General features: G+C 37.2%; 1 protein-coding gene across 1 annotated transcript; it reads right to left on the bottom strand.

The window, feature by feature from the left end:
• Positions 1-9,989: 9,989 nt before the first annotated feature.
• LOC126175111 (striatin-interacting protein 1) lies at positions 9,990-14,938 on the bottom strand. The gene has a single exon (XM_049921663.1). The coding sequence runs from the start codon at positions 14,842-14,844 to the stop codon at positions 12,460-12,462; it is 2,385 nt and encodes a 794-aa protein (XP_049777620.1). The 5' UTR covers positions 14,845-14,938; the 3' UTR covers positions 9,990-12,459.
• Positions 14,939-15,319: the final 381 nt, after the last annotated feature.

Here is a 15,319-nt window from a genome sequence, read left to right as displayed (position 1 = left end):
ACTGCTGCCTGCCGCCTAAACCTCTGGCTGCCTGGGCGGCCCTGCACTTTGTCGCTGCCCCAGGAGTATGATGTGGGGGTCTGGCCAACCCTGCCCTCACCAGATATTGACAGAAGACTTCCACACTCTGGACACTGGAGTATGATGCAGCCAGAACTTCTGGCAGCAACCACAGCCGGTCAAAATGTGGACTCCAACAATGCATCAGCATCAGCAGGGTGTGTGGTCAGCAGCCAGGCACCAATGCTTTGGGAAAATCCATGATATTCAGTTTGCTCGCTATTGTTACTGGCAATTCTGAGCCAACGATTGTAAACAAACTGCAATAAAGGAGTTATTGTAACTTTGACTGAACCTTCTTTGGCTGCATACACCATCCTTCCTCAGCAGAGAACGTCAACCCACAACTAGCCATCCTGGAAACCCCATTGTAACTGATGGTGCAGGAGCCAACCACCCTCAGGACTGTTATAGTGTTTAGTTCCTTAAGAAGTGAAAAGTGCTATGGAAAATGAGGAACATGTCATAGATATACAACAGATAAATTATGAAATATTGGGTTTAGAGGTACTGTTGCGACTTAATAAAATATTGCCTAGTTAATAAGATAGTATGTAGTTCTTAAAACTGAAATTGACTTATATAGATCTGATACCACTAACTTTAAACATGATAGGCCTTAACACCTGATACCGATACCACGCCTCTTTCTTATTTTACTACCATGTTATTCAAGGCTGTTGTAATTTCCTAAACAGCTTTGCATAAAGATGGTATGTCTGCTGTTTGCAAATACAAAAACAATGACTTACGAAATCTGCAGTTTGTGTTGTAAGTCAAACAGAACAGTACTTTACTGAAAGCCATACCAGAGTACACAGCAACCTCTTATCTTGAACTTAAAAATAAAAACACATGAAGGCTCTGTGAGGAAGTATACATAGGCAGTGGAATTATACTAAAGGAATAGAGTGTAAAATTTACAGGAATAACTACTTAAGACAACCTGAAGTATGACCTGCTGGAAGATTCTTTGACAGAAAACTATCTGAGAACATATATTTTTTTTAAATAACTACATTATGTAAATAGAGTAAAGCCTCTGTTATACTTAAGACTGCATGTTATTCTCTTCATTTTTCTCAAGTTATAATTAGAAGACAGAAAACAAATACTGTGTAGGCTACAACAAACTGTGATAACTTAAATATACCACTGGTTCTCAAAAAAAAGAGTTATGAGAATTATCAGTGGAGTGGAACCCAAAGAGTTTTGCCAAAGTTTATTCTTGGAAACTGATATTTCCACAGTAATAAACATGAACATACACTGTAAGACAAAAGAAAAAAAAAATGATGCACCATGAAGGATTCATCCAAATGGGACGTAAATCAGTAGATGTCATGTACATGTACAGACAGAAATGATACAGTTTCAGAAAAAATTGGATGGTTTGTTCAAGAGAAACAGCCTCACAAATTGAGCAAGTCAATAATGTGTTAGTCCACCTCTGGCCCTCATGCAAGCAGTTATTTGGTTGTTACTGATTGATAGAGTTGTTGGACATCGTCAAGAGCCACATCATGCCGAATTCAGTCCACTTGACATTTTAGATCAACAAAATCCTGAACTGGTTTGAGGGCCCTGCCCATAATGCTCCAAACATTCTCAATTGACAAGAGATCCAGCGATCTTGCTGACCAAGGTTGGCTTTGGCAAGCATGAAGACAACCAGTAAAAACTCTCACAGAGTGCAGGCAGACATTACTTTGCTGAAATGGAACCCCAGGGTGGCCTGCCGTGAAGAATATTGTTGACTTACTGCTGCGATGTAATGGTGCCGTGGATGACAACCGGTCATGCTAGGAAAAGAAATGGGACCTCACATCATTACTCATGGCTGTCAGGCCATATGACCAGAGACAGTGATGTTGGTATTCTACAGCTGTCCAAGGCATCTGCACACACATCTTTGGCCTGGAGTCTCATTTACTGGAATAGAATTGTCTTCAGCAATGAGCCCCATGTTGAACTGTGACCCAATGACCACCAAACACCCAATGACCCCAGACAACAGTGGGATACCATGCTGACTGTCACCTGCCATATGGCCTGACAATCGGGAGTGGTGAGCTGGGGTACCATTTCTTTTCACAGCAAGACCACTTTAGTTGTCATCCACAGCAACCTTACAGCACAGTGGTACATCCATGATAGTCTATGTGCCGTTTTAGTGCCCTTCACAGCAAGCCATCCTGGGCTCACATTTCAGTAAGATAATAGCCTCCCCCACACACAGTGAGAGTTTCTACTCCCTGTCTTCGTGCTGGACAAACCCTACCTTGGCCAGCAAGATCACCAGATTTCTCCCCAACTGATAATGTTTGGAGCTTTATGGGCAGGGGCCTAGAACTATCTCAAGATTTTGAGGCAATACCAGAGAAGGAAAGTTGCTACTCACCATATAGCAGAGATGCTGAGTCGCGATAGGCACAACAAAAAGATTCACACAAATATAGCTTTCGGCCATTAAGACCGAGAATTTAACATGCCAATTGGACAGAATTTGGTATGATACCCCATCAGGCGGGCATCCAATAACTCTGTCAATCAATGCCAAGCAAAACAGCTGCTTTCATAAGAGCCAGAGGTGGATCAATGCGTTACTGACTAGCTCAATTTGTTCAGCTCTTTCTCTTGAATAAATCATCCAATTTTGTCTGAAATTGCAATCATTCATTTCTCAGTACATGTACATTATCACATCTACCAATTTCTGTCCCATTTTGATAAAATGTTAACTCCAGTCTACACCAACATTACCTTAAAATATTAAGTGCCTTATTAATAGTACAGGACAGCACTGCAAAATTAGAATAGCAAATATACAACAATAGAAATACTATTTATCAGTGAACCTTTTTACCCTATTGACAAGTATTATTATTTAATTCACAGTAAATAAAAGTATCTTATGAAGTAAAACGTGTCATTTTATTACAACAATAAAAAATAACAATAAATCGTACATATATGAAATAAATTAAAAGAGAAATTTTAAGTAAATTAAAAATAACACTTTTAAGAAATGTACTGGTATTCAGAAAAGCAGCTTCTAATGTGTGTGTTTTAATGTGTCCATCATATTTTCTGCTTTTGGGCATAATCAGATACATTATTTGTTTAATAAAGCATTATTATTATTATTATTATTATTTCTTTCTTTTCTCAGACATTATTTCTGGTAAAAAATGGAAAGTGACGTGGACCTTGATCAAGCGTGACTTCCTTTTAACTGTACGGTATATGTTATATTGCATTTAGGAACTTTCGGGTAATTGAACATGTATCAATAATTACGGATTTCTGTAGTTGTATATATAAGTTTGGATGTAGCTGTATTGCGTTGATGTACTGGTGGATATTGTGTGGTATGACTCCTGTAGTTGACAGTATAATTGGTATAATGTCAACTTTATCCTGATGCCACATGTCCTTGACTTCCTCAGCCAGTTGGATGTATTTTTCAATTTTTTCTCCTGCTTTCTTTTGTATATTTGTTGTATTGGGTATGGATATTTCGATTAGTTGTGTTAATTTCTTCTTTTTAGTGGTGAGTATGATGTCAGGTTTGTTATGTGGCGTTGTTTTATCTGTTATAATGGTTCTGTTCCAGTATAATTTGTATTCATCATTCTCCAGTACATTTTGTGGTGGATACTTGTATGTGGGAATGTGTTGTTTTTTAAGCTTATGTTGTAAGGCAAGCTGTTGATGTATTATTTTTGCTACATTGTCATGTCTTCTGGGGTATTCTGTATTTGCTAGTATTGTACATCCGCTTGTGATGTGATCTACTGTTTCTATTTGTTGTTTGCAAAGTCTGCATTTATCTGTTGTGGTATTGGGATCTTTAATAATATGCTTGCTGTAATATCTGGTGTTTATTGTTTGATCCTGTATTGCAATCATGAATCCTTCCGTCTCACTGTATATATTGCCTTTTCTTAGCCATGTGTTGGATGCATCTTGATCGATGTGTGGCTGTGTTAGATGATACGGGTGCTTGCCATGTAGTGTTTTCTTTTTCCAATTTACTTTCTTCGTATCTGTTGATGTTATGAGATCTAAATGGTTGTAGAAGTGGTTTTGAAATTGCAGTGGTGTAGCCGATGTTTTTATATGAGTGATTGCTTTGTGTATTTTGCTAGTTTCTGCTCGTTCTAGAAAGACTTTTCTTAAATTGTCTACCTGTCCATAATGTAGGTTTTTTACGTCAATAAATCCCCTTCCTCCTTCCTTTCTGCTTAATGTGAATCTTTCTGTTGCTGAATGTATGTGATGTATTCTATATTTGTGGCATTGCGATCGTGTAAGTGTATTGAGTGCTTCTAGGTCTGTGTTACTCCATTTCACTACTCCAAATGAGTAGGTCAATATTGGTATAGCATAAGTGTTTATAGCTTTTGTCTTTTTCTTGCTGTCAATTCTGTTTTCAGTATTTTTGTTAGTCTTTGTCTATATTTTTCTTTTAGTTCTTCTTTAATATTTGTATTATCTATTCGTATTTTTTGTCTGTATCCTACATATTTATAGGCATCTGTTTTTTCCATCGCTTCTATGCAGTCGCTGTGGTTATCCAATATGTAATCTTCTTGTTTAGTGTGTTTTCCCTTGACCATGCTATTTTTCTTACATTTGTCTGTTCCAAAAGCCATATTTATATTTTTTGGAACAGATATTATTATTATTATTATTATTATTATTATTATTATTATCAACATCATCACAATCATTATTGTTATATGACTGTTATTGTGGGGAAAATAAATTTGAAGATTCCAAAGTAATCTCTTACTAATGGCACAAACACACATGCACACTTTATCTCACTAACACTCAACATAATCACTGGCAACAAAAACACAGCTGATCAACAATGTTCACAACTTGAGAGTTTAGTATTTTTTGCATCATGTTGTACTCCAGGTTATGTTAGAATTTTATGATGTTAGGAGAAAAGTTCATCAATTACTCATTTCTTGCCTAGACAACAGAAAATACAAAGCTGTGGTTCAGGATCAACAAATGAGGGACTAATTAGATTTGTAGATATGCCCCTTTGATATCATGGGATGAAATTTAAATGATTAAGGAAATGAGCTGGAGGGAATCCAGTAAACAGATTAGCACAGCAACATATGCTATTTTCATACAAAGCTCTTATAAAGACAACATATTACTATTATAAGTTGATCATAATCTGTGAATTTAAGTATTTTAAATTCCTGATCATGTGGATAACTGGAAAACATCCCTGCACCTAAAATGTTCTGAGTCATGGACAGAAACCAAGTGCTTCACCAAAAAATTATCTCCTCTAGCATAGGTGCTGATACCTAAAAATTAAAGGTAGAATTCAATAACACATCTAGGATGAGATAATAAGAGATTGTGGCCCATAGAACTTTTGTGGACAAAAAAATGGTTCAAATGGCTCTGCGCACTATGGGACTTAACATCTGAGGTCATCAGTCCCCTAGAACTTAGAACTACTTAAACCTAACTAACCTACGGACATCACACACATCCATGCCCGAGGCAGAATTCGAACCTGCGACCGTAGCGCTAGAACCACTTGGCCACACCAGCCGGCTTTTGTGGACAGAGATTGCAAGTGGTGAAGCCACTCAGAATGCTCTTTCAACCAAACAAAGAATGTGAGTGGAATAAAATTAATATAGTAAATCCAGTTACGAAGTTCATAATGCTGACGAGGTGATGAATTTATTGGTACTGAGCTCCAAGCTGCTAACTGCATAATTAAATATCTCACACCAATTAAATCAATCAATTTGAGTGTCAAAACTAATCTGCTTCAGCCAACGAATGCCTTTTCGGTAGACTATCAGCTGGAGGGGGATAAACATTGTTCAGATTCACCATTCAATCAATATTAATATCACTCAAGATGGCAAAGTTTCTTAAAGTTGGAGCCATTACTTTCAAATCGAGCATACAGGTGCTTAAGGGCACCAACTGTCCATGAGTTGGAAGAATTGGTACCCAGACTAACTTCAAATGGCCAAGCCACTCTGCCGGTCTGGGGCGACAAGAATCATTAGCGCCTCCTCTCCAAGTTATTTTGGCATCAGGCACCTGGGGGGGGGGGGGGGGGGGGTTGTTTGGGGGAAGAGACCAAACAGCGAGGTCATAGGTCTCATCGGATTAGGGAAGGACGGGGAAGGAAGTCGGCCGTGCCCTTTCAAAGGAACCATCCCGGCATTTGCCTAGAGGGATTTAGGGAAATCACGGAAATCCTAAATCAGGATGGCCGGACGCGGGGTTGAACCGTCGTCCTCCTGAATGCGAGTCCAGTGTGCTAACCACTGCGCCACCTCACTCGGTGACAATGTAGGTGCTCAGGAACTTTAGTAACTACAGTAAAGCAGTGAGCTCCAATGTGCTGCCCCTGTTTCTGGTATCTTGATTCCCGTGGTTTACACTTCTCATTTTCAAGATTCAACTCTTGACGTAACTTCTCTCTCTCTCTCTCTCTCTCTCTAGGTATTTATTTTCAATTTCATTGAACCTTTGAAGTTTTATTTTCCATTGGACTTGCAGCATAGTATATGTTAGTGTACAAAATAATGTAAAGGAAAGCTCCAAAAGTAGCTGCAATAAGGGAATATTTTTTTGGCATGTTTCAGCTGATTGCCATTGTTAAGTCAAATATTATTCTTACAAAGATTTGACAGAAAAAAATTACTATAAATGCAATATGGTCATCATTTCCAATTAGTACCATTTCCAATTAGTACCAATCCAAATGTAAACATAAAACAGCCACCATCTGTGTGTGGATAACCTTACCAATGTTATTTTCGCAGGTCACTTGATAGTGGCAATTAGCCAAAACGGGCCTGTCATGTAAAATATTAAAAATATATTACCTTATTGCAGCTGCTTTTGGAGCTTTCATTTTCAACCTATGATCTGTTAGTCTGATGTACTACCTGGTCTACAGTAGGGAGACACTTCACCTAACATGGTAAATGCTAGTAAACAAGTATAGATGTGTGACAGGGCAACCTCTATTTGTCTTTTTTTGTGTTTACCATACACTTTCATGATGATGATTTTGGTTTGTTGGATGCTCAACGGCATGATTATCAGTGCCCGTACAAATTCCCAATCTTTTCACTGTCCAGTCTTGCCATTTTCCTGAACCCCACATGAAAACCTAGACATTTGACTTAAGCTGTTGGAAATTATGAGCATATCATCAAAATTATGTCCTTTCATTAGCTATTGATGTCTTATACCACTAGGCCTCACTGCAACAAGTCGAGTTCATCAAGTGAAGCTATGGAACTGATTTAAAAGGCTCTTGTGCTAGGTGTAGGATTGTGTATGTCTGCAGTTATCAGGCTCTTATGCAAAGGAATGGCACAAACTTTTGCAAATTATCGTTCAGACTCTTTTGTGGATATGTAAGCACACCAATAAGATTGTTTCTAATATGTCAGTTAGAGAATGTCCACCTGTGTCTAGGTTTCACTCAGGATCCTGCAATGCATGTTCACATGCAGTTTATGACCTGCTGAAAGAACTATCAATACTAGCTAAAGCTGTCATGTCATTCCTTAAGGCAAGCTGTTATTTTAAGCAGAGTCCCAAGCTTTGACAAGATTAAAGCCCAAATCCCGCTAAAAAACTATATCCACATTACATATTTCAACATCTTCAAAAAATAACATCACAATGTTTTGGTTTATTTCAGAGTTCTAGTTCTATTACATTCTACTGTATGATCCACTTGCATTGTAAAAGCAACGTTACTGTCCCACCATGTGCCTATGCATCCCTGAATGTGTTTGAACAGTAATGTGCAGCAGCTCAACAGTTATGTCACCATCTGATAATGGCAGATAGATGATCCTGTGAAATATTGAGCAGTGTTTACAACAAAATCCTAGGTTTAACCAAGAACCTTTATATAACTGGTTCATCAGGAAGAATTACACCCAATAAAACACGAGTAGGTATTATTACAATACAAATTTCAATCCCATGGTGTCCTAAATGGAAGATTTATTTCCACTCAAGACGAGGCGGCATTTAATTGAAATTCTTTGTTCATTTACTAAATCTCTGCAGATTGTGGGATGTTATTTGCACCTGACCATGCACACTGGTGTGCCTTGCATGTGTGTGCCTCCCCCCCCCCCCCCCCACACACACACACACACAAGCACTAAATTAGAATAAATTTCCTTTATTTCTGTCAATGATCACAAAACATTTGGTCCTTACACTACCAGTTTTGGTCAGCAGTGACCATCTTCAGATCTGCAGCAAAACATCAGAAATGAAATACAACTGGTAGGCAAATTACATCTTAAAACAATGAAGTATATCATAACAAAAAATTATTACTTTCATGGGGGTGGAAAATTAGATAAAATAAATAAAATAGTTACACATAACATCAAAATGTACTGTAATGGCACAATAAATTAATTATTTTAGATTTTGCTTTAAGAGCAGTGCTAGTTTTTGCTTCAAGTATGGTGTACTTCACTTAAAAGAACCAGTGACCTAATAAGAATGCCCCTAGGGATTTTTGAAACAATGAAAAGTAGGAAATAACTTTTAGGTTGTGAGACAGATCATTGTACATTTGTATGGCACTATCTGTAATGGAGGTTTTAAAGCTGTTGTCCTTACTGACTGGACATAAGAGTTTCTCTCTTTGTCTGGTACCATGCTCATGAGGCTTCTGAAAGAGAGGCCTGCAGGAATCTGTTTGTCATGCATGGTGCATTGCTCTTTCTTGGTTCAAGATTATGACTGAGCTAGCAGTTGTTCTAGCCCAGCATACAATACCATACTGCAGAATGATGTGGAAATGTGCAAAGTCTGCAGTTCCAACACTGTGGAAGCTTGCTTTGTGTGCAGGTTAATGTACCCTGTAGCATACTTTCTTCAGTGTTGCATTTGTTTTTGTAATGTGTGTCTGCCATTCAAAATCATGTTGAAGTCATATGCCTAAAAATTGTTTCCAGTCAGGCTGCTAATAATGCTGCAGTTTATTGTCATGGAGATGTAGGAGGCTTCCCCCTTTAAACAGAATTTTAGAGAACTTTTTTCAGATTATTTATTACTAGCTTATTTCCTTCAACCAGTCATTTAGCTAGTCTGTAGCTTTATTTATCTCTGCTTGTAGTTGTCCTGAGGTTCTCCCTGTACGAAGGATGCTCTTGTCACCTGCAAAAAAAGTATTTATTTGTGACTCAGTGCTTAGATCTTGGTTGATCACGTACAGGAGGAAAAGAATATGCTGAACAATGGATCCTTGGGGGACTCCCCTTTTTATTATACCTGAATCTGAGAAAAAGGTTCTAGTGCTATCATTTAGTTCATGTGTTATTACTACTTTCTGTTTCTGATTTGTTAAGTATGAAGAGATCCATGTTAATGCAGTGTCTTAAATGCCATACTTTTGGAGCTTTTCCAAGAAGGTTCTGTAGTACAAGATGTCAAAAGCTTTGCTTAGATTTTGTCCACTGCTTCTAAAGCATTTTGAAAATTGTAGATGGCACAAGTCAGATTTATTTTTCTAGAAACTATCAGTGAGGATTTTGCTCTTGGCCAGGAATTTCATTAATCTGCTGAACATGACTCCTTCAGTATTTTGGCAAAACCTGATAATAAAGTGATTGATCTATAGGTTTTTAACTTTGCTTTTCACCTTTTTTTATGAACAGGGATCACTCTGGCAATTTTAAAACAGTCTGGAAAGGTTCCTGTTGAAAATAATGAGCTTATTGCCTGTGCAATGTGTTTTGTAATATTTATAATTATTTCTTTATGATGAAGTTTGGAATACCACCCATTCACCATTTACTACTTTAACCAATAATTCTGGATGAAGAACTTTCCCCTCAACATGTATGATTCATAAGACAATAAAACAAAGAGCAATGTAAGTTGTGCTGCTTTAATGCTTGTCAATAAATTAAATCTCAATCTTACAAATATATTACAATCTTGAATGCAACAGTTACAATTACTTCAGTAACATGAGATTCCATCTATACATATAAAACATCATTACAAGGATTACAGTTAGGATCTCAGATTATTTTCTATAGTTCTCCATGGTGTAAATTTTAGCTTATTTCAGCTGATTTTTTTAAAGTGAAAAGTAAAATTTTTCCACAAATTTAAGATTTTATATAATAGGAGAAATTTTATAACAGAGAAATTTAGAAAACATTACGAAACTGATACGTTTGCCCCTGCAGGTATGGTGGACACATCCTTTAAAAATACTTTTTTGCTCACCAGTGAGCTACTGTGTTTTGTCTATGATACACTTAAAAAATCATATAAGCAACGAAGAAGTCTACATATGCTACCTGCAAATGTTTGTTGATTTAAAGAGTAAAACAGACGGTTTGTGTATGGTCCTTCAAGAGTGTAAGATATTAATCTCCATGTGCATCAAAGTGTTGGTCTTAACAATGTTTATTAAATGTATTTTGTACTCTATTTTTTGCATACTTTCTAATGTCATTTATGACCCATATAAAATGGTTTAAATTAGAGTCTACTAAAATGTAAATTCAATTACAACAAATGTGAGGCAATAAACACAGAATTTTGCTTAAAATACAAAGGAACCTGTATTGAAATTTGTATCAAGTACTTTTTTTAACAGAAACTATACATAGTTTTAGTTTTTTACATGTTTTCTAAATAGTGATACTATTAAAAACATACAGCAGTCAATATCTCCTCATACCAGCTGGAGATGTAAAATCAACACAGTCCCAGGAAAAACATAACAGAAAGTTGATAGCGAGTACAGCTTGTGCATTGCGGCTGCTTCACATATGCATTACATCTTCCTTTTTGTTGTTGATTAGCACCCCATTGTTTGACATTCTCACCATTTTGTTATATTTCTTATATGTAGTCTTCCAATCATAATGTCTTCATTCCGAAGATATATCAGTTACAAATGCTGTTGAGGAGGCCTATGTCCCTGCCAGGTACATTCATGAGTATCACTTATGTGATTTTTGCGCACTTTTGTATTTATATCTGAGAAACAAATGGCTAAATAAAGTAATGCAATAAAGTGAAGAAGTTCAAGGCACATGCTTTACTGCTAGACCACTAGGCCCGACAGAGATCAAGATAAAAAAAAAAAAATCAGGAAACCCAAAAGTAAGACTTAGAAGCTACATTACAGGAATACAGCCACACAAAATGCAAAGAAAAAAATTATTGGCTTGAATGTGGTATAGTTTCACACATCTACACTTTTCTGTTGCCACCAGATAATAAATAATCATGTTATAGAAAAACTTGCTGTTCAATTACTGCTGTCTGAGACTGTAGTGTACTGAGACTGCAGTGTAAGAAATGGAAAGAGAGAAACATACAACATGTGTTCCACAATTTCATGTGATGAGGTTTTTGTGTGTGTGTGTGGGGGGGGGGGGGGGGAGAAAGAGTTTCATGTGGCATCATGGTCATCAGGCTACACCTATGTCTGCATTTCACATTACGTTTTGTGGATGTGATCAGAATCAAATCAAACTTGATCCTGCACAAAACAATGACTGACTCAACTTAAAGAGTAGGTCAGAGAGTGAAATATAACTGCTCTAATGATCTTAATATAATCCTTACCATGTTACATGACAGGGTTTAATTCATCATAAAACCACAGTCAGGTAAAATTACGATAAAGGAAAACAAATACTTCCTTTTGTGGTTAGCCTCAATAGCCATTCGTAAGAAAATATTTATGGTTTCCAAGGGGGGCAATCAATCATCAACTGTTAGATGGTATTTGGAGAATACTGCATTACAGTATCATGAACGGGTATCTAGAGATCACTGCATGTGTCACTTAGTTAATGTTCACTGATTGATAAAACAGTATCAGTATTATTTCAGTTTTGTTCACAGTTACATTATCAAAAAAAAGTTTCTTCTAAATGCACATGTCATGCATCCGAAAGAAAGCTTGGTAGTATGAACTATTGCAAGGAAGTGCCCATGAGTAATAAATTTAATCACTATTATTATTCAATGAATTTCCAATAATATTAAAACATTTTCTGAATCTTCTCCAGATGGCACATGTGAATGAACATGTCGAATGCGAGAGCAGTAGAAACAGATATAACCTACCTGAGACGCAGTATAACAGACATGGCAAACTTGATATGAATATCAGTGCAGTAAGATTGCAAATTTTGGAATCCATCACTGGTCTTCATTTCCCTCATTTCAAAAAGAAATTTGAAAACTAATTACCATGCTTCTTCCAAACACATAACGACATATTAATGGAAAAATGAATGTATATATTTTTTAACATGATGTTTCAATTTCATTCATTTTGATTCTATTATGACACAGAATAATTCTTTGCTGTCAGAAGAAATCTCCAAATGATCTGTCAAAAACTTCACTCTGTAGCCACACTTCGTAATGCTGCTTAAAATAGTCAGTGAGTTCAAAGGGCTGTCCAAGCACACTTGTTACACAGTGATCCATGGGTTCAAATTCAGGGTCACTTGATCCTGAGCCATATCGTCTACTATTAAACCTGTCAACACAAGAGCGTAAAGCACATTCTTCTGCTTGAAAATCCCAGGGACGTGCATCTTGATCATTCCCATACGCCCAATCATCATTTAACCGATGTCGAACCTTCTGATAAATTGCACTCATTGTTTTCATGTTTGACTTTCTCCACTGTCTACCCAGATATTTTGTTTGCATCTTCAGCAATTTTAAAACATACAGCTGCATCATTGCATGGCGAACTTTTAGGGTACGCCTTAAGATTGGTGCTGATTTAAACACGACAAGCATCATGATACGCGAGTGTTTCCATTTTGTTAGTTTATTAAGTATCCTGAGGAGATTGATGCACGAAAATATATTGCGCCATGAATACTGCTGATTCTCTCCAATTTCAAGACTCTCTATAGTCAATTCTGGTTGGTCACCAATGACACATGCTGGAAAGTCCAAAATAGGAATTGAATTTCTTGCACTTACATACGCAATAATGTTTTGGTTAAAAAATTTCAATACGAGAGGTATACAGTTGGCAAAAACTAAATGCTGTGACATAAATTCAAACTGGTAGATATGATTGATTTTAAAATGTTTTAATAACAAAAGGAGTACTGCTGAAACAGCTTTTACTATGATCTCTTTGTGTCTACTAACATCCATGCCAAGTTTCATGGATTGCAACACAGTCATTGGCATCTCTTCTGGAAGAACATCTGCTAAAATATTTATAGAGTCAGTTTTGGTTTTTGATGTTGGAGCTGCAGCGAGCAGAATTTTAAGTAATGCAATCATGTACTGGGGCAAATTTGGTAACATTCCTTGATATAATACCTCTGTTGGTGTCATTGGAATAGGGGGTTCCACAGTTGATAAAGGATTTCTTGCAATTTCTTCTTCTTTCTGTATCTGTATCTCCGCCAGCGAAGTATACATGTTATGTTTCAGAACCTCAACACCTTCGTGTATTGGATGGGGCAGTCCAGCTAGTGATTCTCTATCGCCTTGTAATGGGAAACCTACAAATTTAACTCTTGTATTTTCAAGAAACATATCGAGATCCTTCTGCCGAGCTTTTGGTGCCCACGGAAGGCCCTTGTTCTTTGATGGAATTGGTGTGCTCGGTCTTGGGCTTGGTGGTTGTGGAACTTCTCCTGCTTCTTCCATTGCCTGTCTTTCTTCAAAGTCACGTACTTCCTCGTCTGCTTGATATGAGGATTCAAATTCCATCCCGGATATTTCATCAAGTGAACTCTGTTTCATTAGACTCCTGCGGAATGGTCGATTGTTTCTTTTTTGATTCTGTGCTTCCAGCAAGTCTGCAGCACTAGCAGGTGGTGACGATGCTCTCATTGTGCGAACTACTTCCATTGTATCTTGTGTTGCACTTAGGCCAGCCTGCTCACGATACTGCTGTTTAAGTTGCCTTAATGTGTCCATACCACCCAACGAAACTAGTATTGTTTTCCACAGCACCAGGAGTACTTTCTTCATAGGAAAATGTGGTGCAGAGCCACTACAGAAACGTGTCACCATACCAAGAAGTTTTACAACAAGCAGCTCGTCCCCCAGGGGATTTCCCAACTCACCTCTGAATGCTTCACGATTTATTTTCCACTGTTCACAATCGTCATCTTGATCCACACGCATAACTTCTATCATTAAATACAAAACGCTTAGTATAATTCTCAAATCTGTTGAATCCGCTAAACTTACTGTAAGTTTTCTGGAGTCCGTTGCAGCCGAAGTACAGTTTTCTATTTCTATATTTAATAGTTCCACAAACGTGCTTAAAACCCCACATTCATAGAGTAACATGATGTTCTTCAAAGACCACTCTTGCTGTTCAGCGTCTGACTGTAGCTCTGCCCAGCAACCCTGCGCCAAATACAGTATACATCGTGCAGCCTTCATACGCAAAGATTTATTTGACACTTCCAACTGGTCTAGCAGTTTCATTACAACAGATCTTTGCTGGACTTCCGATAGCTTCTGCCAAAATGGAGATAACTTATATTCCTTCATTTGATCTTCAAACGCCTTGAGATTATGTTGAAATTCGGGTTGTTCTGTGTAGCTGTACAGTTCCGCGATTTCGTTGATCATATTATCCGCATCGTCGTACACAAAATCAAGATCTGGACATTCAGGACCACCCTCTGAATCTTGCCGTTGTCTATTTAGCAAGTCTCTAAACTTCGTAACTATGCGTTTTCCATTACCATTTGCATCCATAGCCTCGATTAATACATACAAACAATCACAATCACAATTCAAAACATTAACTTAGGATCTTGACACTCCATAATACTTCAAAACATTGCCAAAGAGTTTGACTGTCGAGAAATCGACTTTTCATAAGAGACTTTAAATTTAGAACAGAAATAACGTAAGATATTCAGTAAAATTTTCACCATACCGACGTAAATACTGCTGATTTAATTCAACAGAAAACTGTCAAAATCTATTTAAGTGTACAGCTTCCTTTTTCACAGAAGCGTAGAATTCATTATTATCACAGAAAAATATTTGTGTCGAAAAGTTGTGCAACGGCTAACAGTTAATAAATTGATGGCATATTTAAATTGTTTACTGTTCTCTGTCATCACCAGGTTTTAATAAAATTAGGGAACGGTACATTAATAAGACGAATTACTGGTTTTCTGTTGTACGTATTTAAGTGCCATGGCGCCAGCGATGTCTTCCAGTT

This window comes from Schistocerca cancellata, chromosome 3 (genome assembly GCF_023864275.1).
Source record: "Schistocerca cancellata isolate TAMUIC-IGC-003103 chromosome 3, iqSchCanc2.1, whole genome shotgun sequence".
Taxonomy (NCBI): Eukaryota; Metazoa; Arthropoda; class Insecta; order Orthoptera; family Acrididae; genus Schistocerca; species Schistocerca cancellata.
This window is presented reverse-complemented; position numbering and strand designations above follow the sequence as displayed.

Coding starts and splice junctions, on each gene's coding strand:
- LOC126175111 (XM_049921663.1), bottom strand. CDS start 14,844: ATGGATGCAAATGGTAATGGAAAACGCATAGTTACGAAGTTTAGAGAC.